The sequence below is a fragment of the Zalophus californianus genome, chromosome 2 (assembly GCF_009762305.2).
Source record: "Zalophus californianus isolate mZalCal1 chromosome 2, mZalCal1.pri.v2, whole genome shotgun sequence".
Lineage (NCBI taxonomy): Eukaryota > Metazoa > Chordata > Mammalia > Carnivora > Otariidae > Zalophus > Zalophus californianus.
In genome coordinates, this window is record NC_045596.1 from 180,341,664 (window position 1) to 180,367,951 (window position 26,288).

General features: G+C 35.2%; 1 protein-coding gene across 4 annotated transcripts in view; it reads left to right on the forward strand.

Moving 5' to 3' along the window:
* Window positions 1–26,288, forward strand: part of TUSC3 (tumor suppressor candidate 3) — a 217,559-nt gene that overhangs the window by 95,536 nt on the left and 95,735 nt on the right. For all 4 annotated transcript variants that reach the window (XM_035726151.1, XM_035726148.1, XM_035726149.1 and 1 more), the window contains exons 3-5: window positions 13,219–13,336; window positions 18,542–18,682; window positions 20,820–20,960. In XM_035726151.1, coding sequence (XP_035582044.1) covers window positions 13,219–13,336; window positions 18,542–18,682; window positions 20,820–20,960 — 400 coding nt within the window. The remainder of the gene's footprint in view (window positions 1–13,218; window positions 13,337–18,541; window positions 18,683–20,819; window positions 20,961–26,288) is intronic.

Sequence of the window (26,288 nt, forward strand, 5' to 3'; positions counted from 1 at the left end):
ACAAAAATTTCAATACCAGTGTATAATGGGAATAATCAAAAGGAGAAGGAAAGGAACATAAGAAAAATTTGCAACAATAATGACTGAGAGTTCTCCAAATTAATGCCAGATCTCAAAGTACAGATTGAGAAAGCTCAAGGAACACCAAGCAGGTTAGATGCCAAATAAACAATCCCTTGGCATATCATTTTCAAACTATAGAAATTGAAAAACAAACAAAAATTCCTGAAAGAAGCCAGCGTTGGGGGGAAAAAAACCTATAGAGGAACATGAACAAGAATTACATCTGACCTCTCAGAAACCATGTGAACAAGAAGACAGCAGAATGAAATATATGAATGTTGAGAGAGAGTAGAAGAAAAAGCCAACCTAGCACTTGCACCCTATAAAATTGTTTCACAAGTGAAGGATAAATACTTTGTCAGACAAACAAAAATTGAGATTTGTTGCCAGTTGACCTGCCTTGTAAGAAATGTTTTAAAAGAAGTTCTTTAGAGAGAAGGAAAATATATAGGTCAAACACTTTTGGGTCTATTTAAAGAAAGGAAGAACATCAAAGAAGGAATAAATAAAGGTCAGATAAAAACTTAGGAAATAACATATATACAGATTTGGAAGGAAGACATAAAACTATCTTTGTTTACAAACAACATGATTATGTAGAGAACACAAAAGAATCAACAAAAAGACTTTTGGAACTAATGATTAATTATTGCAAGTTTGCATGATACAGGGCAAATATGCAAAAGCCAATTGCTTCCTGTATACCAACAACAACACATGAAATTTGTAATTAAAAACACAATACTATTTACATTAGCACCCCCCAAAATGAAATAAATACTAAGGTATAACTCTAACAAAATACGTAAAAGATGTATATGAGAGGGTGCCTGGGTGGCTCAGATGGTTAAGCGTCTGCCTTTGGCTCAGTCTGCCAGAGTCCTGGGATCGAGTCCCTCATCGGGCTCCCTGTTCCTTGGGAGCCTGCTTCTCCCTCTGCCTCTCTCTCTCTCATGAATAAATAAATAAAATCTTTAAAAAAATTTATATGAGAAAAATTACAAAAGTAATGAATGAAATCAAAGAATAAATAAGTGGAGAGATATTTTATGTTCATGGATAAGAAGACTCAATATTGCCAAGATGTCAGTTCTTCCCAATTTGATCTATAGATTAAATGCAATCCCAATAAAAAAATTCCAGCGAGTTATTTTGTGGATGTTGATAAACTGATTCTAAAGTTTATATGGAGAAGCAAAATACCCAGAATAGCCAACACCATGTTGAGGGAGAAGAACAGAGTTGGGAACTGACATTACCTGATTTTAAGACTTATTCTAAAGCTACAGTAATCAAGACCTTGTGGTACTGATGAAAGCATAGATGAATACATCAGTGGAACAGAATAGAGAACCTAGAACTGCACCTCCATAAATTGAAAAAAAATCATTGACAAAGGGTCAAAGGCAACACAGTTAAGCAACAATAATCTCAAATAGACATCCACATGCAAAAAATGAATCTAGATACAGACCATTATAACTATCACAAAAATTAAAATGTATAGACCTGAATGTTAAATGCAAAACTATAAAATTAGAAGATAATATAGGAGAAAACCTGGATGACCTTGGGCATGGTGATGCCTTCTTGGAACACCAAAGACATGATTCATGAAAGAAATAATAAAAAACAACTTCATTAAAATGAAAAATTTCTGCTCTGTGAAAGGACAATATCAAGAGAATTAGTAGACAGGCCACAGACTGGGAGAAAAATATTTACAGAAGTCTCATAAAGGACTCATATTATCTGAAATATAAAAAGCACTCTTAAAAGAATAAACACACACACACAGACACACACGCAAATGGGCCAAAGACCCTAACAGACACCTCACCGAAGAAGGTATATAGATGGCAGATCAGAATATGAAATGATGCTCCACATTGTATGTCATCAGGGAAATGACAATTGTGATCACAATGAGACCCCACTACACACCTATTAGAATGCCAGAATTCAGAAAACCAAGAACACCAAATGCTGACAAGGATGTGAAGTAACAGGAACTCTCATACATTGCTGGTGGGAAAGAAAAATTGTATAGCTACTTTGGAAGAACGTTTTTGTACAAAACTAAACATAATTTTGTCATATGATAGTAGTCACTCATGTTGGTATTTATCCAAAGAAGTTGAAAACAATGTCCACATGAAAATGTGCACACAGATGGTAATAGCAGCTTTACTCATAATGTCAAAAACTTGGAAGCAACCAAGATGTTTTTCAGTAAGTAAACAGATAAACTGGTACATCCGAGCAATGGAATATTATTCAGTGCTAAAAAGAACTCAACTATAAAGCCATGAAAAGACATGGAAGAACCCTAAATGCATGTTACTAAGTGAAAGAAGCCAATTTGAGAAGGCTACATACTGTGTAATCCCAACTATATGACATTCTGGAAAAGGCAGAAGTATGGAGACAATAAAGATCAGTGGTTGCCAGGAGTGAGTGGCGAGAGATGAATAGGCAGAGTACAGAGGATTTGAGTGAAAATACTCTTGAAGATATTATAATGATAGGTATATATTTATACTTTTATTCAAGCCCATTGAATGTACAATACTAAGAGTGAATCCCAAGGTAAAGTATGGAATTTGGGTGATATGATGTATCAATATATGTTCATTTGTGGTTTAAAAAAAAAAAGAATGTACCATGCTGGTCAGTGATGTTGATAATGGGGGAGTCTATGCATGTGTGGGGGCAAGGAATATATGGGAAGTCTCTGTTCCTCCGATTTTGTCATAAACTAAAACTGCTCAAAAAACAAAATAAAGTCCGAGAAAAAAATCCCAGATGATTTTTGATGCAAGTGGTCGGGGAACAATAATACTCTTGAGAATTGAGTTTGTATCTTTATCTTTATATATAGCTGTAGGTGTAGTTATAACGTGGCTCTTATTACCTGAGTTCAAATTCTGCTGGCTCTAATAATTACTGGCCATAGAACAGAGCCAAGTTGATTAATTCTGTTCTTCAATTTCCTCAAATGAAACAGAGATAAAGCCTAGTACCTGTATTAAAAGGCTTTGTGGAGACTAAATGAGAGAAGTGTAAATACCTAAAAGCACACTTGCACACTGTAAACCTCAAATGTTACTGATGATGGTGATGCTTTTAGTTAAGTAGAAAACACCTAATCTCCATCTCATGGAACACAGTGTTTTTCATCTTGTGTCTGCCTTTTTGATTCATTGCCATTAAAGTTCTCTATAAAGTCTGCATATTTTAGGCTCTTTACCACATGTTCAGGCATCCTGTAGGATTCATGTTACGAGTTAATGCTTTCCTATTTTCAACTTGTTAGGTTTTGTGATAAATGTATTCTTTTATTCAGATATTTTTGGATATTCTAATAATTCCTGGGCAAGTTATTATAAACAAGATTTACATTGTTTTGAACTTGTTCATTTGTTGTTCTGTATTCATTATTTAACATTATATACATTTCCCTAATAGGTGGACATATCATATGGCAAGGGCCTATATCTTTCTGCTCACTTTTACAAAAACCCTTCCACTTCATCCATTTATTCATCCATCTGTTAATTCTTTATTGTTCCACAAATATTGATCAATATATACTACAGTTTTTATGTCTATAGTGTGTGTGTGTGTATAAACTTGTTAAGTGAACAATGGATGAATCTGTTTCTTTACTACATTGTGTATCAGTCTTCTTCAGACTCAACCTCTAAGCATTTATATGTTATTGTTACCATTTTTTTAAAGAGAACAAAAATTCTGACTTATAACTGAATGGTTACTATGTGTGTGTGTATATATATATATACACACATATATAAAATTCAGTATCTCTTATGTTCATACACAATTTTGACTTGAGATACATGTTTGAATCACATATTTCATGTTACAGTTGTTTTCCAAGGAAAGGTAATCTACTTAGGTCTGATAAAGGGAAAAAAATACATGCATAGAAAACATGGAACATGATTGACACAACCTCTTTAATTTTTCTTACCAAGTAGTCAATCACAATATAGTATTGAACTGTTGATACTTCAACTCTTCAGAGGCATGGGGTTTGTTGAATATATTTCAATATATTTATTAAAGGTCCTGGGAACGTATAGCATAACCAGAGGAAAATCACTGTTAAAATGTTTATATATTGTGCTGTTTACCAGTTTGTTTGTTTGTTTTCAGGGTACCAGAACCGTAAGTAATAGGCATTCTACTCACATCAGATCTCTCTTTACATATCGTTATCTATAAAAATTGATTAATTAGGGGTTTTATGAAGAAATACTTTGGAATAACTTTGTAATGTGTATTTATATACATATATGTCATCATAAATATATGACTCCAAAAGACATACATTGAGATTTTGATAAGAATCTGTTACCTTATAGGAAGTTTGATTAACATTAAAAAGAAAAACCATATTTCTTTAAGAAAAGTCCCTTCAAGGACATTAAAGATAAAAATTACATTCATCATGGGAAATATATTAAATATCTACAGCTACAGATGAGTTAATAATCCCTTTTAGTTTTACATAACCTTTTAAAAAGGGTTATAATATTAAAAAGTTACAGCGTTTGGATTAGGTGATGTTTTTTCTTGTTCCCATAATAAAAAAATTTAGAAGATTTAATATAACAGATTTAACAGAAGCATGCCCTGAAATTATTGCCTAAGCCCTTCTGGATGCTTTGATGCAACTTGACTGCCCTCTTCAGGCTGTATAAAAGTATATTAGAACAATTTACAATGTCCTTTAACCTTAAAGAGAACTGGGTTTACGTTATCAGGGCACATTCCTTCTCAGGAGTCCTTTTTACTTTGAATAGGTATCATTAACTTTGAAATACATATTTCCCAGTCTCATTGAATTATTTAATGACAAACAGATCTGTTCACCAACGCTATTGCTACTGAATTGCACCCAACAGAAAAAAAGGCCCCCATTTACGTTGTCAGTATTATATTTTCTCTAATTATTATATTTGTGTTAAGAAAGTGTAATTTGCTTGGCTTCACTGGAATTCTCTATTCCAGCTAGAAATCTTTTTTTTTTTTTGATTTTTTATTTATTCATTTGAGAGAGAGTAGGGGGGAGGGCCAGAGGGAGAGGGAGAAGCAGACTCCCCGCTGGAGCTCGATCCCAGGCAGAGGCTTGACTAACTGAGCCACCCACACACCCCCTAGCTAGATATATTCTTAAGTAGAAGCAACCTGTCTAGAAGAGTTTTTGTTTGCTTTGTGCTCTAGATTCCAAAGGAAAATATGTAAGAAATAGGTCATAACTTCATTTATATACTAGTTTAATAACCTCGTATATTTTTCCAACTAGACTAGTATAGTAACATTTTAAGTGTTTCCCAAACATTTATTTTCTCCACCTCCGATATACAATACACACTGTTGCCAGATACCACTTTTTAAATTAATATTTTGTACAATCCACTTTTTTCAGAACATTTATAGTTGTTCACTGTAGAATAAAGTCAAGGTCCTATTTATATTTCTACTGGAAGAGAGCTTCCAGTCTCTTCTTGCCTTATTTTCTAACATGAAACTTGAATTCTATTATTTGAAATACATAATACACATTTCAGGCTGGGTAGTCTTTGTTTATACTGCTTCTGCTACCTTAATATTCTCTTTCTGTCCTTATTATAATTTTAGTCCTTCCATTCTTTTCTGAATATTTTCACATTCATGCTTTGTCCAACTACTGCAGTCCACTGTGATCTCATTCTCCTCTATATTCTATATATATCGCACTTAGAATCTGCATTATTTTTTTTAAATGTACGGTTGATCTTTGAACAACACAGAGGTTGGGGCAATGATCCCTGTATACATTCAAAAATCTGTGCATAACTTTTGACTCCCCCAAAACTTACTAATAGCCTACTATTGACAGGAAGCTTTACATATAACATAAATAATTGATTAGCAAATATTTTGTATATAATATGTATTATATACTGTAGTCTGATAATAAAGCTAGAGAAAAGAAAATATTAAAGTTATAAGGATGAGAAAATACATTTACAGTATTGTATCGAAAATTTTTCATATAAGTGGACCTTTGCAGTTCAATCCCATGTTGTTCAGGGGTCAACTGTGTATGTATCTTATTTATGCATTAGTACATTTCTATTCATTTTTCTTAAAGGTGGAGATTGTGAGTTCTACTTTATTATTGTAGCACATATTAAAATGCTGAAAAAACATCGTTAAGTTCTGGGTTCCATATTTGCATATGAAATTGACATTATGAATTATGTTAGATGATGCTTTAGATGATGTTAGATGTTAGATGATGACTTAGTCATTATATTAGATGATGTTAGATTGATGATATAGTCATTATAACCTTTCAAATCATGCCTAGTATTCCTTTGGCAAATAGCATGTATTTGTGATGGTAAATAGACTTAAAATATTTCTTTTTCTTCTTCCCAAGACCACCATCCTCTTTGACTCCTCAATACTCTTTGTCACATATTCTTTTTTTTTTCAAGAGACTATTAAATCATTTATTGATTACACATGATAATGGATGATACACAAGCTTTAATCCCATCTATAATTTTATCTGATACCATAATTCAATTTAGATATATTGCATAGGATGTGCCAACAATCATATTAATAACCAAATAAACTCCAGGACTTTGCTTAGGTGACCCTTTTAATGGTGAACTCCAGGTCACAACACATTAAGTGTCAGTTCAACTACACCAAGGTTTGTGGAGACAATGGCTTCTGTGCCCAAGCAGGTTGCAAATCAATTTCGAATGGAACCTGGCATCACCCTGAAGGAATTCCAACTTCACACTGTTGGGGTAGTATACCAAGATGGCTTCAGAGTAGACTAACTTTACACAGCACATTTAAAAAAAGACACATTTAATCAGCGTCATGATCAGACTATTACATTTAGCAATCAACAGCATGGGTGCAAAAAAAAAATCTACATTAAAACCCTTTGTTGGAATGCTTTACACTTTCCACAGAACAGAAACTAAAATAACCTGTTATACAATTAGTCACAAATACAGTCCTCGAGTTTTTTGCCCGTACACATGAGTATTGTCTAAAACATGTCTTCCTTGTAGCAGCTAGGCCCTGCCACCACTGTGCTTGGCTGAGTTCACAAATCTGTTGTAACCTGTAGCTTCCCTGTCACTTCTCTGGCTCTCCTCTCCTGCTAAGCTTTGTTTCCTGGCAGTAATTAAAACCTTCTGCCGCTGCCATAGCTACTGCTGCTGCTGGAACCACCACAGCCACCTTGGTTTCGTGGTTTGGCAAAATATTGGCCTCCACCACCATAAGGGCCAGAGCTTCTGCCTCCAAAATTTCCTCCTTTCATGGGTCCAAAATTTGAGGATTGATTGTTGTAATTGCCAAGATCATTATAGCTTCCGCCTCCTCCAAAGTTGCTTCCATCATGACCAAATCCGTTATAGCGATCCCCACTGCCACCATATCCACCACCACCTCGACTGCCACCAAAGCCACCTCGACCACTGAGGTTCCCTCCACCACCAAAGTTGTCATTCCCACCAAAACCACCTCCACGACCACCACCAAAGTTTCCAGAACCACTTCGACCTCTTTGGCTGGATGAAGCACTAGCCATCTCTTGCTTAGATAGGGCTTCCCTTACTTCACAGTTGTGGCCATTCACAGTATGGTATTTTTGAATGACAATCTTGTCCACAGAGTCATGGTCATCAAATGTTACAAAAGCAAAACCTCTCTTTTTGCCACTGCCTCGGTCAGTCATGATCTCGATCACTTCAGTTTTCCCATACTGTTCAAAATAATCTCTTAGGTGATGTTCTTCAGTGTCTTCTTTAATGCCACCAACAAAAATCTTTTTCACAGTTAAGTGGGCACCAGGTCTTTGAGAATCTTCTCTTGAGACAGCCCTCTTTGGTTCCACAACTCTTCCATCCACCTTGTGTGGCCTTGCGTTCATGGCTGCATCCACCTCCTCCACAGTGGCATACGTGACAAACCCAAAGCCTCTGGAGCGCTTGGTGTTTGGATCTCTCATTACCACACAGTCCGTAAGCGTTCCCCATTGCTCAAAATGGCTCCTCAGACTCTCATCGGTTGTTTCAAAGCTCAAACCTCCGATGAAGAGCTTCCGCAGCTGTTCAGGCTCTTTGGGAGACTCTGACTTAGACGTGACGGCGGTGGGAGGGGAGACTTTAATGATGCTTACTCTGCGGCGTCCACGGGCAGAAAGTCTTTGTCACATATTCTTGTTTTACTTTCTTCAGAGTACTTATGATTATCTGAAATGTTGTATATACTTGTATGGGCCCTCTCTTTCTCACTGGACTGTATTCTCCTTAAGATCAGAGACCTTGCTCCTTTTTAATTTTTGGCAGCACTAATGTATATTTGTATAGTGAATGAATGCATGAATGTATATTTAGTAGATTCTAGTAGGTCTGGGCTAGGTTACAGCATTATGAGGGAAAGAAATTCAACATTATTCCTATGCTACATCATTCTATAAGATACTATACATAGATGTTGAACACTAAAATTTGATTGTTTTCTTCTTGCATATTTTTCAGAATGAAGCATTTTCATTTCTTAGAATATCATTGTCACAAGAATGCCAGCTTTTGCTGATTTGCTATTTCCCTTAGTTTCAGTTTTTTGAAGTTAAAATGTTCTTTTGTGGAAAAATATACTGTTTTTTTTAATTGTGATGTTAATCTGTTTAATGATTTTTTTCTAAAGGTAGCATTGTTCTCTTGAGGTTTGTTAGTGTGCAAAGATGTTCAGACCTACCTAATTGTTGGTGCCAATTTACTGTGTGAAGTGCTTCTTTAAAAAAATCAATGATGAATACTTACCAGTATTATATTCCATATGACAAAAATCAAATCAGATTTTAGGGCTTATGCTGGTTTTTACTGTTTTTATTGTAGCAGTGAGGCACTGTTTTAAATAGATGAGGGAGGGCATAAGCTCTGTATTCTCTGTGTATTCCTCTAATAAACAGAGAGCATGTTCTCATTTATGTCACAGCTTCATTTTACCAGCATCTTAAGTTCTTTCCCTCCTTAGGCCTTTGTGCTTGCTTTTCCTGCTACCTGAAATGTTTATTCTCTAGCTTCTTTCAGTGTTGTGATTTTCTCATCCTTGGGATTTGAGCTTTAGAGTCATTTTATCTGAGAAACCTTTCTTGACATTCCATGTACATAGATCCTCCATTATTTTCTGTAATACCATTCTATTATTTTCTCAGTGTGTATTGTGGATTTTAATTACATATTTGGTTGTTTATTATATGTCTCTCCACTGAAATATCAACTTCATGAGAGCAGAGACCTTAGAAATTAGCTCACTTAGCTATTAAGTGCTCAATAAATGGTTTTTGAGTGAATTATAGTAAATTAAATCTTATTCAACCACCAAAGCTTTAAAAGATTGTGATCATTTTCATTGAACATGTTCTGCCTACTGAGCGCAGTGCAGTCTTAAGCTGATCCTTACAATGATCTGTTTTTGTACTATGGTCCAATAAAATGATGCCCTTAAGGTCTTTATGCTAAATGACCTCAGATTATAGCCCTGTTCGTATTTAACTCTTTTAAATATATATATTTTAATCACAGCAATATTATGTGCTCTTTGTTAATTTAAAAAGCCTAAAATGAACAACTACACTCCCTAGCCTCTACACTCATCTGTGTGTATACTTGGCCATAGGCAATCACTATTACTCCTTTTTATTTTCTTCCTCTAGTGATTTTTTTCTTGATATTTCTAAATATTATTTTATAACAGTATTTCATAAAGCAGACTTGATGTTTCTTGCTATGGTAGGTAAGGATTTAATTCATCTCTCCTTATTTTTATAGCTTCCTAGTTCTTCTTTTATTATTGTAACAGTAAATAGCATCCTTCTATTTCTTGTGCATTAACTGTAGATGACCTCTCTTGATTCCCTATTTGGTCACATGAAGATTAGTAAGTACGCCCCTTCTTCTCACCTCTTCCCCTTCCCTTTTACCCACCAAATCCTGTTAATTGTACTTTTACATCATCAAGGGTTGATAGCATTTACATTCCATACTGTTCAAAGTAATGAACCTTCCTCATTTCCAATTAAAATTATGATACATTTTAATTTGCATCGTATATATTCATTTTCTTGTAGTTTTTCCTGGACCAAATATGTCTTACATACTATGGTCTTAATATCTTCAAACTTCTACTGATTCTAATGATTGCTTAGAATCTTTTTATCTTAAAGTCCAATTAAATTTCTGTTCTAATTTGTACTTTATAGCTTCTTAGGTGGATCACAGTTTTCTTACACATCTTCTACCCCGCCTACCTTAACCATAATTCTAGTTGCCCTTTTCCCTTTCTTACAGCGTTTCTCTCATACTCTCAAGTTTTCTCATTTTTTCATTCATATTACCTTTCTTTCAGTTATATCCTAAGGTAATTTCACATTCCTTACATTTCTGAGAATATGTTTATTTCAAACTTAATTGTTTGGCTTGATACAGAATTCTACATTGAAAATAACATGCTCTCAAAACTCTGAAGGAATTTTTCAATTATCTGCCAGTATCTAGTGTTGGTAATTACTGTTCCAGTCCCAATCTCATCATTTGTCATTGTGACATATTTTTTCTTTTTTTTTTTTTTTAAAGATTTTATTTATTTATTTGAGAGAGAGAGAATGAGAGATAGAGAGCACGAGAGGGAAGAGGGTCAGAGGGAGAAGCAGACTCCCCGCTGAGTAGGGAGCCCGATGTGGGACTCGATCCCGGGACTCCAGGATCATGACCTGAGCCGAAGGCAGTCGCTTAACCAACTGAGCCACCCAGGCGCCCCTGTGACATATTTTTTTCTCTGACCTTCTTTTTCTCTATAATCTGGAATATCACAGTATGTCTGGTGTTGGTCTTTTCTTGTTTTTCTTACTTAGAACCTGGGAAATAATTTTAATTTGAACACTTAGTCTCCTTTAATTCTGTCTCCAGAAATATTTCCTCCATTCTCTCTCTCTCGTATTTCTGGGTCTCCTCTGAAAGTTGGAATTTTTGGATTATATCTCTAGGTCCCTTTCTCTCTCTTTTTTTCCATTATAGTCCACCTGTGAATTTTTTATTCTGTGATTTTTATTTAACACTACCTTCTAATACTGGTATTTAATTTGAACAATCATATTTTAAATTTTAAGTGCTCTCTTTTACTTTCTTTGTTCCTTTTTTCTATGATATTGGGGTGTGTGTGTGTGTGTGTGTGTGTGTGTGTGTGTGTGTGTGTGTGTGTGTGTGTGTGTGTGTGTGTGTGTGTGTGTGTGTGTGTGTGTGTGTGAATACTATTGGAAGAAGCAGGCTATCGTGGGCCTTGAGCATCCCTGCATGTTCTGACTGGTTATGCCAAGAAGGCAGAGGCCTGATTGCTCTTTACCTGGGCAGTGTCTCAGGGGTGTGTGTGCAGTGAGAAGCCTTAAGGAATGAAATAATGTCTCCCACTGAACAAAGCACAGGCTTCTTCTTACTTATTATAAAAACAGTAAGTGCCTCAACCTCGGTGTTCTCCTTTAACACAGTTAACTGTGTGTGCTGGCATTCACGAAGGACCCTTTGTGTCACCAGTGAGACTTGGGGGCAGGGGGAACTGATGTGAATGAACATGAAGTAATAAAGTCCTCTGTCTCTGACCCAGCAGTCTCATCTTTTCTGCCAGCCTCCATGAAACAGTAACAGGGTAGCTTGTTAGCTTGTATATAAGATAAAATCTCATACCCTGCACGGTTCTTGACAAATTCCTCTGACTTTTTCTGAGTATTTTAAGTTTCTTCTTAATGTTTTTGTACTTCTTTGAATTATGTTTCTTCTGGAGTCTGTTTTGTTTGGGATTTTTTTTTTCTTTAATCATGTTGGGTTTTTCTCAGTCACATAAAGTGATTTTTTTTTTTTTTTTTTAATAGTCCAGTCACTTAGGTATAGAAAGACTCACATAGGAATTGGTTGGGAGTGGGGCAGGAGTTTGGGTCTTCTATCTCATATAAAGAAATTGAATTATGATCTCTGAGTTCCATTTCTTATCTCCAGACTCCGCTGCTTCTTAATCCAGCATTTTTCCTCTTTCCTGCAGTGCAATCTCCTTTTGTAATTGTACATTCCTTCATCAAAACTTTTCCACTAGCTTTCTGTTTTCCAGGTATTTCTTGAACTCTCTTATTTGCTGCTGACTACTCCAAGTCTTTGTGTTATTATGAGATTATACATTTTTATCTCTTCCATTTTGGGAGAGGAAGGAGATAGACTCCTTTCTCAATTATGTGGAGGTAACACACTTTATAAAAACATGTTTTAATGATCACTTGTTGCTTCTTGTTTCTATGACTGTACTTATAGCCTTCTAGCAATGCCGTGTCTCTGTTTCTACTCCAAACCTACACTTAAATAAAGCTTTATTATTTGGAAAATCAACAAAATGTCCACTAGAAATTAATTCAAAACAGGAGTGGATAATGTTCATAGAAGAGGGCTTATTTGTGGCATTTGGTTTAACTACCAGTAGAATTTTTACTTACTTTTGCTAATTAGTAATTTTGAATGTAAATGCACTTTTAGATAAATGGAGTATATAAAAGATGCAGTATAATTGCGTTCACAATGTAAAAAAATGCCTATGATTTTTGTTCTGTTAAACTGAATTGCCCATATTCTTAAAAATTGCTTTATGTCCTTTACATAAAAATCATCTGAAGATTTAAATTTTATGTATAGGGGATGCCACAAACCCTAGAATAAGAAATGTCAGTTATTTAAAGTGCCATGCCACACACTTTTTGGCCCACATGCTTTCCATTACAACTGTTCAGCTCTGCCCGTATATAGTACAATAGCAGTCATCGCAACACAAATGAATCAGTGTGGCTGAGGTGCCGTAAAGCTTTATGAACAACATGATACGAATCTTAAATAATTTTCACATGTGATGGAATATTTCTCCTATTTTGTTACAATCATGTAAAAATATAAAATCAGTGCTGCAGTCTGTGCAGAAATTAGCCAACCCTGGTGTTGGAATTACCTGTTATTAATAGCTTTGTTAATGCTTGAGTACTGATATGTTTTTACTCTGCCCCATTCTCCTTATCAGGCAAGCTAATGAAGAATATCAAATACTGGCTAACTCCTGGCGCTACTCATCTGCCTTTTGCAACAAACTCTTCTTCAGTATGGTGGACTATGATGAGGGGACAGATGTTTTTCAACAGGTATTATTTTGCTAATAAACTTAATAGAGTTGGTTATGGTACGTTTTTGTCGGTCAAATAAAAATACAATTCATTGAATAAGTTAATAAAGACAAGTAGTTATAATAAATTCTGTGATGTGATTAAAATAATTTTAGCCAATGTTATCTTTATCATTGCACAGTTTTTGCTATTAGTATGCTAAACACATTTTAACTTTTCCATTATAGAGGAAATAGATATATATATTTTTAAAGATTTTATTTATTTATTTGACAGAGAGGGACAGTGAGAGAGGGAACACAAGCAGGGGGAGTGGGAGAGGGAGAAGCAGGCTTCCCGCTGAGCAGGGAGCCCGAGGCGGGGCTCAATCCCAGGACCCTGGGATCATGACCTGACCCGAAGGCAGATGCTTAACAACTGAGCCACCCAGGCGCCCCGAGGAAATATATTTTTTCAAGTGTATAGTGCAAATTTATGAAAATTTATATAAATTCAACGTAATTTTTACTTAACCCTCACTTTTTCCAATGTGACAGAGAGAATTTTACATGTAAAGTAATAAATATTTATTTAAAAGTATTCCTATTGACTGAATTGTGTGCCTCCCAAACTCATGTTGAAGCCATAACCTAGAAGTAACTGTATTTGGAGCAAGGGCCTATAAGGGATAATTAAGGTTAAATGAGATCATAGAATGGGACCCTAATCCAATAGACTGGTGTCCTTATAAGAACCAGCAGATACCGGGAGAGTATGTCCACAGAGAAAAGGTCATGTAAGGACACTGCAAGAAGACGACCGTCTGCAAATCAGCAAACCAGGTCTCATCAGAGACCAGTTCTACTGGCATCTTGATCTTGGACTTCTAGCTTCCAGAACTGTGAGACAACAGATTTCTATTTTTTTTTATTATGTTATGTTAATCACCATACATTACATCATTAATTTTTGATATAGTGTTCCATGATTCATTGTTTGTGTATTACACCCAGTGCTCCATGCAGAACGTACCCTCTTTAATACCCATCCCCCGGCTAACCCATCCCCCCACCCCCCTCCCCTCTAGAACCCTCAGTTTGTTTCTCAGAGTCCGTCGTCTTTCATGGTTCGTCCCCCCCTCCGATTCCCCCCCTTCATTTTTCCCTTCCTACTGTCTTCTTTTTTTTTTTTAAACACATAATGTATTATTTGTTTCAGAGGTGCAGGTCTGTGATTCAACAGTCTTACACGATTCACAGCGCTCACCATAGCACATACCCTCCCCAATGCCTGTCACCCAGCCACCCCATCCCTCCCACCCCCCACCACTTCAGCAACCCTCAGTTTGTTTCCTGAGATTAAGAATTGCTCATATCAGTGAGAACAAATTTCTGTTTTTTAAGCCACCCAGTCCGTGGTATTCTGTTATAGTAACCGGAGCAGACTAACACATTCTCATTTACACAGTCTTCTCTGTAGAGCAAGATAATGAATTATAGCGTAAGGATGCTAGTTGTCATCAATTTTGTCATGGTTGTGTCATCATCATTGCTAACATTAAGTGCTCATGATCCAAGCACTCTTCGAAGTGCTTAATGTATATTCTTTCATTTAGTTTCACAATGATCCGATGAGGAAAATAATGTGATTTTTATTTCACATATAAATAAGTTAAAGTATGGAGAGGTTGCTTTTCTAAGTTTACAAAGTTAGTGTAATATAGGGCTAGAGTTTGAGCTCGGTAGTCTGTCCCCAGAGCTCTAGTTCTTAGTTATGCTGTTACCTTGCAGCTACTCATATTTTTGTATTTATCACTATGTGATCAGTGCCTTTCAAATGTAAAATTTATTGTAGTACATGGCATTGATTAGTTTGGTCTATTTTATTTTTCTCATATGTGACATTCTTTGGCATTATACTTTATGAGGTCATGGAAAAGCATTTAGTTCTGTAAAGAATCTAGCTCACTAATTATAAAGGGGCCATTCGTAAGTATTTTTTCTTATTTGCTTCCAGATTGATTATTTGAATGCCAGTTTCTAGTTGAATAAGAAATTCTTTTTTTGCTTTCAGAACCCTTTATTCTTGGTCTTTCCTGTTAGTATTCCTCACTTATTTCTTCCCCTATAAATTTATTGTGCCTTTTGGGATGTTTCTTTCTGTTCACCTATTCAGCAAATGTTATTGACTGTCTACTCTGTAGGAGCAATGGATTGGTGAGAAACACATACATAGCTCTTCCCCATAAAGAGCTTACAGATCAGGGAGCTGATAGTAATAATATCATAATAATAACACACACACACACGTGTATGTACAGATCTTCCTTGACTTACATTGGGGTTATGTCCTGATAAAGCCATTGTAAGTCGAAAATATTGTAAGTCAAAAATGCATTTAATACTCCTAACTACTGCATATCAGTTTAGCCTACCCTACCTTCAGTGTGCTCAGAACACTTAAATTAGTCTACAGTTGGACAGAATCATCTAACACAAAGCCTATTTCATATTAAAGTATTGAATATCATTGTGATTCATTGAATATGGTAGTGAAGGTGAAAAACGGAATGGTTGTCAGTGTATCAGTTGTTTCATGATCTCATGGTTGACCGAGAGCTTTGGCTCACTGCACTTGGTCAGCATCATTAGAGAGTATTGTATTGCGTATCACTACTCCACAAAAAGATCCAAATTCAAAACGTGAAGTACAGTTTCTACTGAATGTGTGTCACTTTGGCACCATTGTAAGGTTAAAAAATTGCAAGTTGAACCATCATAAGTCAGGGACTATCTGTAATTTCAAATAACCTTACAAAGGGAAATTATAGTCCTATAAGAACCAAATATTATTTCATGTAATTTATAGGTCTCCGTGGAATCTCAGGAGAATTGACCTTAGAGATCATCAGGTGAAGTGCTATTCATTATACACTTGAATCCTCACTCCCATATTAGGGAATAGCTGTCCAGGTCCAATCTGACCGCTAGAGCAGAGGCTTCAAGCCCAAATATCTATCCTGGCCAGGTTTGTAAACTAAATGAAGAAAGCAGATTGGATTAGTTTAGTTGCATTATGGTATCTTTATTTATGTACATTCTTAATATATTAAACACATTAGTTCTTTACTTGTATAATTACATATGTTCTCTCCTATTTTCATAAAACAAAGTCTTTCTGGGTCTTTTTTTATAAAATAAATCTTTAGTGGAAATACTATTTCATTTTTCTCCTAACTACTGTAAGAAATAAAATCAGCAAAACAGTGTGGAGCTGACTGTTGATCTCGTTGTTGAGGAACCAGTATGGTGTGCATGAGGACTGCAGCAAACTGGAGCAGACAAACTTGACCTCAGGGATGCAGCTTGGTCCAGCTGTGTTTACCAAATGCAGGCCACATGTAGCTAGAGCTGTTTTTTTCAAGGAGAAACCCAAATATGAATTTTTATATGAAATTTTTCTATCTTTAAAATGTGAGCAACTAATTCAAACTGTGCTGAATACCGACTGCATAGGCTGCCAGTATATAACCATATAGATATGTTGTTAGATAGAATCATTGAATTCTTTTGTATGCTTTAGACATAAGTTTTTTTTTTTTTAAGTTTGACATAGATATGAAAGTTGACATCAAGATTGTTTTTAGTTGAAAAATTTCCTCAGGTTAATTTTGATTCAGCAGAGTTCTGAATATAGAACTGCTTTGTCTTTTCTAAAACCTAGCCCCTGGCTTAGCAATAAGAGTTATTTTAAAATGCATAAAAGTAACAGTTAGTGGCTTTTATGTGGAATTATAATGTACAAAAACAGGGAAGTACATATTTTGCATTATTGAGAACTAAAAGATTTTTAATGCTAGGTTTCTTTTCTAACTATTGAACCACATTTTGTTGAAGTGCTCTTTCTAAACTGCCATTTTAAAACATTGTGCTGTCTGAAGATAATATTAATATGAATGCCAAAACTTGGTAGTTCCTGATTTACTTGGGACTTGTTGGGAAAGTAACTTCAGTTATATATGATTCCCATGCAATGGTTGAGGCTAAGTGAATGATGACAGACCAACCAGTTAATGATTGTGCTGTGTTAGAAGCAGGTCTGGACTAGCAATAAGATCTGCGTTGTACCCTGCTTTGTGTAGCCTTGGGGAATTTGTACATTTTAATGATGATGAAAGCTTTGAATTGTATGATTTTTTTTTTAAACTGTAAGATTTTTAGATCTTAAACCTTAGTAGGAATTTTTTGATTGTTCCAACGCAGAGAGTTTTTACTTGTAGTATGTTATTTACGTGTTGGCTCTAGTTATCTCTCATGCATCCACCATGGACACACACACGAACAAAGTCTAGCATGGGAAAAAGCACAGAGAAGAAAGCAACTGGTGACTGTGTGTTTTGTTCTCTTTAACCAGCCTTACTAATGTCCATAACATGCAAGCCCACTGTTGGTACTGCTGCATCTTTACTTTGATGTCAGCTGCAATGACAATTTTTGCTTTGATTTTGCTTTTAATTCTCAGTATTGGGAAATGCTGAACTATATTGCAAGTCAAGGCCAAAAATCTAGTGGCCTTTTATTTGAGACATTTTTCATATTTCTGAGCAGTGAGAATTTAATTTATATAATTTTTGTAGTTTGCTATTCCATGCAAATTAACCTAACATTTGTTTTAGGTATTATATTCTTAATAAGCACCATTTATATTAAAAGTAGTCTTCTATTCAATGCACTTTTCAAATGGAATTACCTTTAGAAAATAATTGTGAGATATAATCATTTTTAAGACACTTGAATTAATAGAGAAATTGAACAGAAAAAGATGATCATGTGGCTTTCTCCTGTAGTCTGGTAAATTCAGGTTGTTTGTGTTGGTTTCTGGTATAATCATCATTTTTAAAAAGTCTTCAAATTTTTAACAGAGAATTTAATAATTTGACATTAATGCTTTTATGCATTTTTTTCAACAAGTGCTAGTACTTTTTCTTTAATAACTGCTTAAGTGAAATTGTAATGTTGTATGTGAAGGTTCTGAGAATTTAGCCAGATTCACAAGTTCTTTTTCAGTCAATAGCATATTACAATGAATAAGAACAATAATTAAGCTCTGGAAAGCCACTTAGATTTTCATAATATATGCTATCTTTTTAAAATTCATGCAGGAAAAACCATAAAATGTTAGATTAATGAGATATAAAGATTGCTGGGATATTGTATTTAGTATTTTTTATCTTATGTTTTACAGCTCAACATGAATTCTGCTCCTACGTTCATGCATTTTCCTCCAAAAGGCAGACCCAAAAGAGCTGATACTTTTGACCTTCAAAGAATTGGATTTGCAGCTGAACAACTCGCAAAGTGGATTGCTGACAGAACGGATGTTCATGTATGTTTTTATTCATCACAATTTTAATAATAGACTAATTAGTTTGGTTTGTTATAACACTGTAGTAAGGCCACAGGATTCTTAAAATTAACTCTATAGAACATTTTTCCTTGCTTAGAGAAAACTGTGTGATAGCTGTAACCCGAATTTTGACTGAGTTAGGTGAATTTAAATGGTTTTTAGAATAATGGTACATTGATATTTTAAGAGCCACTAAAAAGTACATGAGTTGAGCACAAAGTAATTTCAGGGGCTAAAATATATATGGAATATTGTTCAAAGGTATTAGTAAAGAAATTCTAGAGTATGTGCTATAGTGAGCACTGTGAATTGTGTAAGACTGTTGAATCACAGGCCTGTACCTCTGAAACAAATAATACCTTATGTGTTAAAAGAAAAAAAAAAAAAGAAGAAGATAGTTGGAAGGGAAAAATGAAGGGGGGGAATCGGAGTGGGGAGACGAACCACGAGAGACTATGGACTCTGAGAAACAAACTGAGGGTTCTAGAGGGGAGGGGGTGGGGGGATGGGTTAGCCCAGTGATGGGTATTAAGGAGGGCACTTATTGCATGGAGCACTGGGTGTTATACGCAAACAATGAATCATGGAACACTACATCAAAAACTAATGATGTAATGTAGGGTGATTAACATAAAAAAGATGTGTAATTTTTATTTAGCTTTTGGGCAAATACAAATGATATAATACTTTTCATGAACCACGTGAGAAAATATACTGTTCTTTGGACTATGGAATAACTAATTCTGTGTGTGTAATGTCTTTATTTTATGTAATTGAGCTTTAACAATTCTACTTCTAGAAGTTTAACCTAAGGATATATTAGGGATGATTCAAATACTCAGCCATAGAAATATTTGTTAAGTAACATTCATTATAATGGAAAACAATTGGAAATAAGTGAAATGTCTAAAAATAGGAGACTACTTATATGTACTGTAGCATAGACAACAATGGTCTACAAGTATTCTTGACATAGAAAGAAGCTCAAGGTATAGGTTAGAAAAGTAGTATTTATAGTATGATCTAGAATTTTGTTTTAAAGCATAAATATGAGTGTAGATATGTAGACAGTTTATTGAGGAAGTAAACAAACCGAAATCTTGATGGTGGTTAATGTCTATGTGGAGGGCTTAAGGCTGCTTTATTCCTTCATCTCACCAGAATTTTCTTTTTTTTTTTTTTTTTTAAGATTTTATTTGAGAGAGAGAGAATGAGAGAGAGCACGAGAGGGAAGAGGGTTAGAGGGAGAAGCAGACTCCCTGCTGAGCAGGGAACCCGACATGGGACTCGATCCCGGGACTCCAGGATCATGACCTGAGCCGAAGGCAGTCGCTTAACCAACTGAGCCACCCAGGCGCCCCTCACCAGAATTTTCTATAGTGAACAATTATAACCAGTAATTTTAAAGTACATTTATTCTAGAATATGTAATTTTACCATAAGGTCTAAACACATTCTTGGTCAAGATGGGTGTCTCTCATCACCATTAACTCTTGTCATCTTTTTTTTTTAACCTTTTGGCAAATACTGAGTTCTGCAACAGTATCATTTAGTTCATACAAGATACTAAGGGTAATACTGAAAAACTACTATTAATTCTTTATAAGGGTTACTGAATTTTCATCAGAAATGATTCTAATCTATTGATCATACCTACACTTTAAGTTGCTTGATAACCCTGTGAATAGAAAAACCACTGGTACACCAGGTGAATTGTATGGTGTGTGTATTATATGTCAGTAAAGATGTTAAAAAATGTTAAAGATGTTAAAATGTCCCAATTTGGAATAATAAATATATTACACCCCTATTTCCTCCCCCTGTACTAGATGATCCCATGTTTCATAGGTGAAACACAGCAGTTCTGGGTTAAACATAAGTAATGTGTATGTATAGTAACTGTTCACCTAAAGCAGGTCTTTTTACACAACCATGATGTTGGAAGCCATTTGTTTCTGATTTGTAAAGGGTAAAAGGAATGTTAGTTCCACAAATGAAAAGTAGGGTGGCACCTTTTTAAAGTTTTGGAGTTGAAAATTGGAAGGACTGGAATATGATCAAGAGAAAAACACTTTTACTTTATTCAGCTCTTAAAATTTTCATTGCATGTTTGCAGATTCGAGTCTTCAGACCACCCAACTATTCTGGCACCATTGCTTTGGCCCTGTTAGTGTCACTTGTTGGCGGTTTGCTCTATTTAAGAAGGAACAACTTGGAATTCATCTATAACAAGACTGGTTGGGCCATGGTGTCTCTGGTATGTTATTACACTATACTTTTTCTCCTTATTTCTTTGTAAATAGTATAAGTTGCATGGTTGTTGATTTTCAACAAGTGTCAGAGTATTCAGTGAGAAAAGAACAGTCTTCAACAAATTGTGCTGGAACAGTCAAATGTCCTCATGTAAATAATGAACCACAACCCTTAACTCACACCACATATAAAAATTACTCAAAATCGATTATGGTTCCATATATAAAACTAAAATTATAAATCTTCCAGAAGAATACCAGATCTTTATAACACAAAAAGCATAAACCATGGGAGAAAAAATAAAGATTAAAATATTTACTCTTCAAAAGAATCCATAGACTCAGAGAAAATATTTGGAAAATATATGTGTATGGGGCATATATCTAGAATATGTGAAGAATTCTTGCTACCCAGAAGATAGAAATCATGGTTTTAAAAAAATCGTCAATCTGTTTATAGGTAAGATGGTATATAAACATACTAGTCTCTCTCTCCTGCTAACAGAACTATAAACCTGGAGTGAATGCAAAGCTCCTCAGGTATTTGGTGTAAAGATCAGGTGGATCAGGTAAGAATACCAGCATTCAAGATGACATTTAGTTAGTAGATAAAAAATTACCAACCTTCTGCATCTCTACATCCTTGATTTGAGTTTGGGCAATTTGGAGCAGACAGAGAGGTATCTAGGAGATACCTCTAGTTCTGGCTCAAGGAGAGTAGAAGAGATTCTTGTGTTTTTTTTCTATTTTCTTCTACTCCAATTCCTCATGCAATCCTGTGGCAGAACAGTAGAGACAATGAAAGCAGTTGGTAGTGGAAACTATAGGAGCCAAACTCTTAAAGGGGAACCTTTCTCATCATGTCAAAATTTATAGAACTGTACACCAAAGAACAAAAAGTCAATTTTACTGTGTACTAATTCAGAAAATAGGCAAAAGATTTGAAGTGATGCTTGACTAAAGAGCATAGACAAAGGGCAAAAAAGCACATGCAAATTCCATGGTAGTGAAAACACATGTGGCTTGGATGTTCTCGTGGTCCAATAAAAGTTTCTATTCTGTATACTGACATATATCCTGTGAGTCACCTAAGGCAAAGTGACAGCGCCCTGTTAAAGAAGATACTGAACTTAGAAGCCTCCATTTTATGGTTGGTAATTGATTGATTTTGATTGTGGTACTTGTAGGCAAAAATCCATGTTCTTCACCCTGGGGATAAAGAAAGAAAGAAGTTATAGTCTTCCACTGCTGGCTGTTGAATAGCCATTCTCATCTCTCTTCAATTTGAGACATTGCATAGAGGTTAAGAGCTTGAAGGATATGATAGGCCCTTGTGGGGTCTTCTGTGGAGACCAGGATATCAGTGTTGTAAAATAAGGGTGTACAATTGGAAAGAAAGGGGAAGGTGGCCTGGTTAATCCTGTAGAACAAATAAGAAATATCCTTTCGGAGAATTGCTGCATTGAGACCCCACACTGCTGAGTAAAACAATGTATAAATCTAGAAACAGTAGGCTTTTTGTTTGTTTGTTTCTTTGCTATCTATAAGGAAAGGACTCCGCCCCCCCGCAGCTTTACTGAGGAATAACTGACATAAAACATCCTGTGAAAGTTGAGGGTATACAATGTAATGACTTGATACCTGTATATATTGCAAAATGATTACCATAATAAAGTTAGTTAATACCTTTATCACTTCATATAAATTACCTCTGTGTGTGTGTGTTGCGTGGTGAGAATATTTAAGATTAACTCTATAACTGGCAATTTGTACCCTTTGACCAACATCTCCCTGTTTTCCCCACCTTACAGCCCCCTGAAATCACCATTCTATTCTCCCTTTTTTTAGATTCTACATATAAGGGAGATCATAAAGTATTAGCCTTTCTCTAACTTATTTTACTTGGCATTATGCTCTCCAGGTCCATTCATGTTGTTGCAAATGCATGATTTTGTTTTTTATGGCTGAAATGTGATATATATATATATATCCATATTCATCTGTCAGTGAGCACTTAAGTGGTTTCTACATCTTGACTGTTGTGAATAATAATGCAATGAATATGGGGGTTCAGATCTCTCTTTAGGATAGAATATGGTTGCTTTCAGTTACATACCCAGAAGTGGGATTGCTGGATCATATGGTAGTTGTATTTTTAATTTTTTAAGGAACCTCCATACTGTTTTCTATAGTGGCTGTACCTTCTACCTTCCCACCAACAGTGTGTAAGTATTCCTTTTTCTACATCCTTGCCAACACTTGTTACCTCTTGTCTTTTTGATAATAACCATTCTAATAGGTATTAGGTTACTTCATTGTGATTTTGATTTCCATTTCCTTGATAATTGGTGATTTTTGAGCATCTTTTCATGTACCTGTTGGCCATTTTTAGGTCTTCTTTGGAAAAATGCCCATACAGGTTTTGTGTCTACTTTTTAATTGGATTTTTTTTCTTGAGTTGTGTGAGTTTCTTATACATTTGGACTCCTTCTCCAACATATGACTTGCATATTATTTTTTTTGAATGACTTGCATATTATTTTCTCCTGTTCTGTAAGTTGCCTTTTCATTTTGTTGATGGTTACCACTGGTTTGCAAAAGCTTTATAGTGTGATATAGTCCCATTTTTACTTTTGTTTTTGGTGTCATATTCAAAATATTGTCAAGACCAATGTGAGTGAGCTTTTTTCATATGTTTACTTCTAAGAGTTTTATAGTTTGGGGTCTTAGGTATAATCCTTTAATCCATTTTGAATTAGTTTTTGTGATTGGCATAAGATAGGTGTCCATTTTCATTCTCTGGCATGTGAAGATCCACTTTTCTCAGGACTTTTTATTGAAGAGACCATGCTTTCCTCATTGAGTGTTCTTTACTGCCTTGTCAAATACTTGTTTTGTTTTTCTGCCATTTTGGTATGTATGTATGTATTTTATGTTCAGTTAGCCAGCATATAGTAGTACATCATTAGTTTTTGATGTAGTGTTCAGCCATTCATTAGTTGTGTATAACACCCAGTGCTCATCACCATACATGCCCTCCTTAATACCCATCACCAGTTACCCCATCTCCACAGCCCCTTCCTTCTGTAACCCTCAGTTTTTTTTTCTGGAGTCTAGAGTCTCTCATGGTTTGTCTCCCTCTCTGATTTCTTCCCAGTTTTCCCTCCCTTCCCCTGTGGCCCTCCACACTGTTCCTTATGTTCCACATAAGCGTGAAACCATATGATAATTGTCTTTTTCTGTTATGACTTATTTCACTTAGCATAATCCCCTCCAATTCCACTCATGTCGATGCAGATGCTGGGTATTCATCCTTTCTGATGGCTGAGTAATACTCCATCACATCTTCTTTATCCATTCGTCTGTTGAAGGGCGTCTTGGCTCCTTCCACAGTTTGGCTATTGTGGACATTGCTGCTATGAACATTGGGGTGCATGTGCCCCTTCTTTTCACTACATCTGTATCTTTGGGGTACTTGTATTTACCCCAAAGATACAGATGTAGTGTCAAATACTTGATGATAGTACTTCTGTGAGTTTATTTCTGGGCTTGCAATTCTATTGCATTGGTCTATTTCTGACAGTACCATTCTGTTTTGATTACTTTATAACATACTTTGAATTCAGGGAATTTCGTGCTTCCAGGTTTGTTCTTTCTCGGTATTGTGTTGGCTATTTGGCATCTTTTTATGGTTCCATACAAATTTTAGGATTTTTTTTTTCTATGTGAAAAATGTCATTGGAATTTTGATAGTGATTGCATTGAATTTAGGTTGTATGGACTTATTAACAATATAAATTCTTCTCTATGAACACAGGATATTTTTCCATTTGTTTCCTTTCTTTCTTGAATATCTTTTACCTCCCTGGTTAAATTTATTCCTAAGAATTTTATTGTTTTTGATGCTATTGTAAATGGGACTTTTTTAAAAAAAAATTTTCAGATGTTTTGTTGTTAGTCTCTAGCAACATAACTGATTTCTATATACTGAAACTTTATTGCAATTGGTTATTCTAATAGGTTTTTGGAGGAGTCTAGGAATTTCTGTATATAAGATCATATCATCTACAAACAATTTTACTTTTCCCTTTCTGATTTGGATAATAGTAATAATAATTTCTTTTTCTTGCCCATTTTTTGGTCTGGCTAGGACTTGCACTATGATGCTGAACAGGAACGATGATAGTGGGCACCCTTGTCTTGTTTCTGATCTTAGAGACCTTCCAGCCTATCATCATTTAGGGTGATGTTAGCTGTGGACTCATCAAATAGGGCTTTTATTATGTTGAGCTATATTTCTTCTATATCCAATTTATTGAGAGTTTTTCTCATGGAAGGATGTTGAATTTTGTGAAATACTTTCTGTGTCTATAGAGATGATCATATGGTTGATTTTCATCTTTCATCCTATTAATGTAGTATATCACATGCCTTATCTTTATTGAACCCTCCTTGCATACATGGAATAAATCCCTCTTAATCATGGTGTATAATCTTTTAATGTACTGTTGAATTTTGTTGAGAATTTTTGCATTTGTGATTCATCAAGGATGTTTATTTGTAGTTTTCTTCTAGTGTCTTTATCAGGCTGTTGAAATTGGGGTATTGTAGTCCCTGATTACTGCTGGGTTTTTTTTTTTTTTTTTTGTACCTTCAGATATGTTAGTGTTGGCTTAATATGTTTAGGTTCTGTGATATGGTCATATATATTTACAACTATGATATTTTTGGATGAATTGACTCATTTTTCATTATATAATGACCCTATTTATCTCTTGTGACCATTTTTTACTTCACCTCTATTTTTTTTTTGATGCGTGTATAGCTACCCTGTTCTCTTGGTTTCCATTTCTGTGGAATATCTTTTTCCATATCTTCCCTTTGAAAGTATTTTCTGCTTGAAGCTGAAAGGAGTGTCTCCGGGGCACCATATAGTTGGGTCTTCTTTTTTTATCCATTTATCTACTCTATACCTTTTGAATGGATAATTTAATCCATTTACATTTCAAGTAATTATTGATAGGTAAGGACTTCTTAATGCCATCTTAATTGTTTTCCGCTGCCAGAGGGCTTGGGGTTTTATTTTTTTGGCAGGCGGGGCTGGGGGGAGTCATTTTGTCACTTTCCCTCAGTTGAGCATCTAGGAAGTATTAAAACTGTGAAGTCTTCTCAGTGCACTTTGAACCTGGAAGACAATCCAAACAGGCCCCTGGGATTATGAGTCTGGGAGGTTGGACATGTCCCCTCATCCAGGAATTGTGATGTCTAAGGAACAAAACCCAGACTCAAAACAATAAAATAAATTCCATACCCCCAACCCAGGGGGAAAAAAA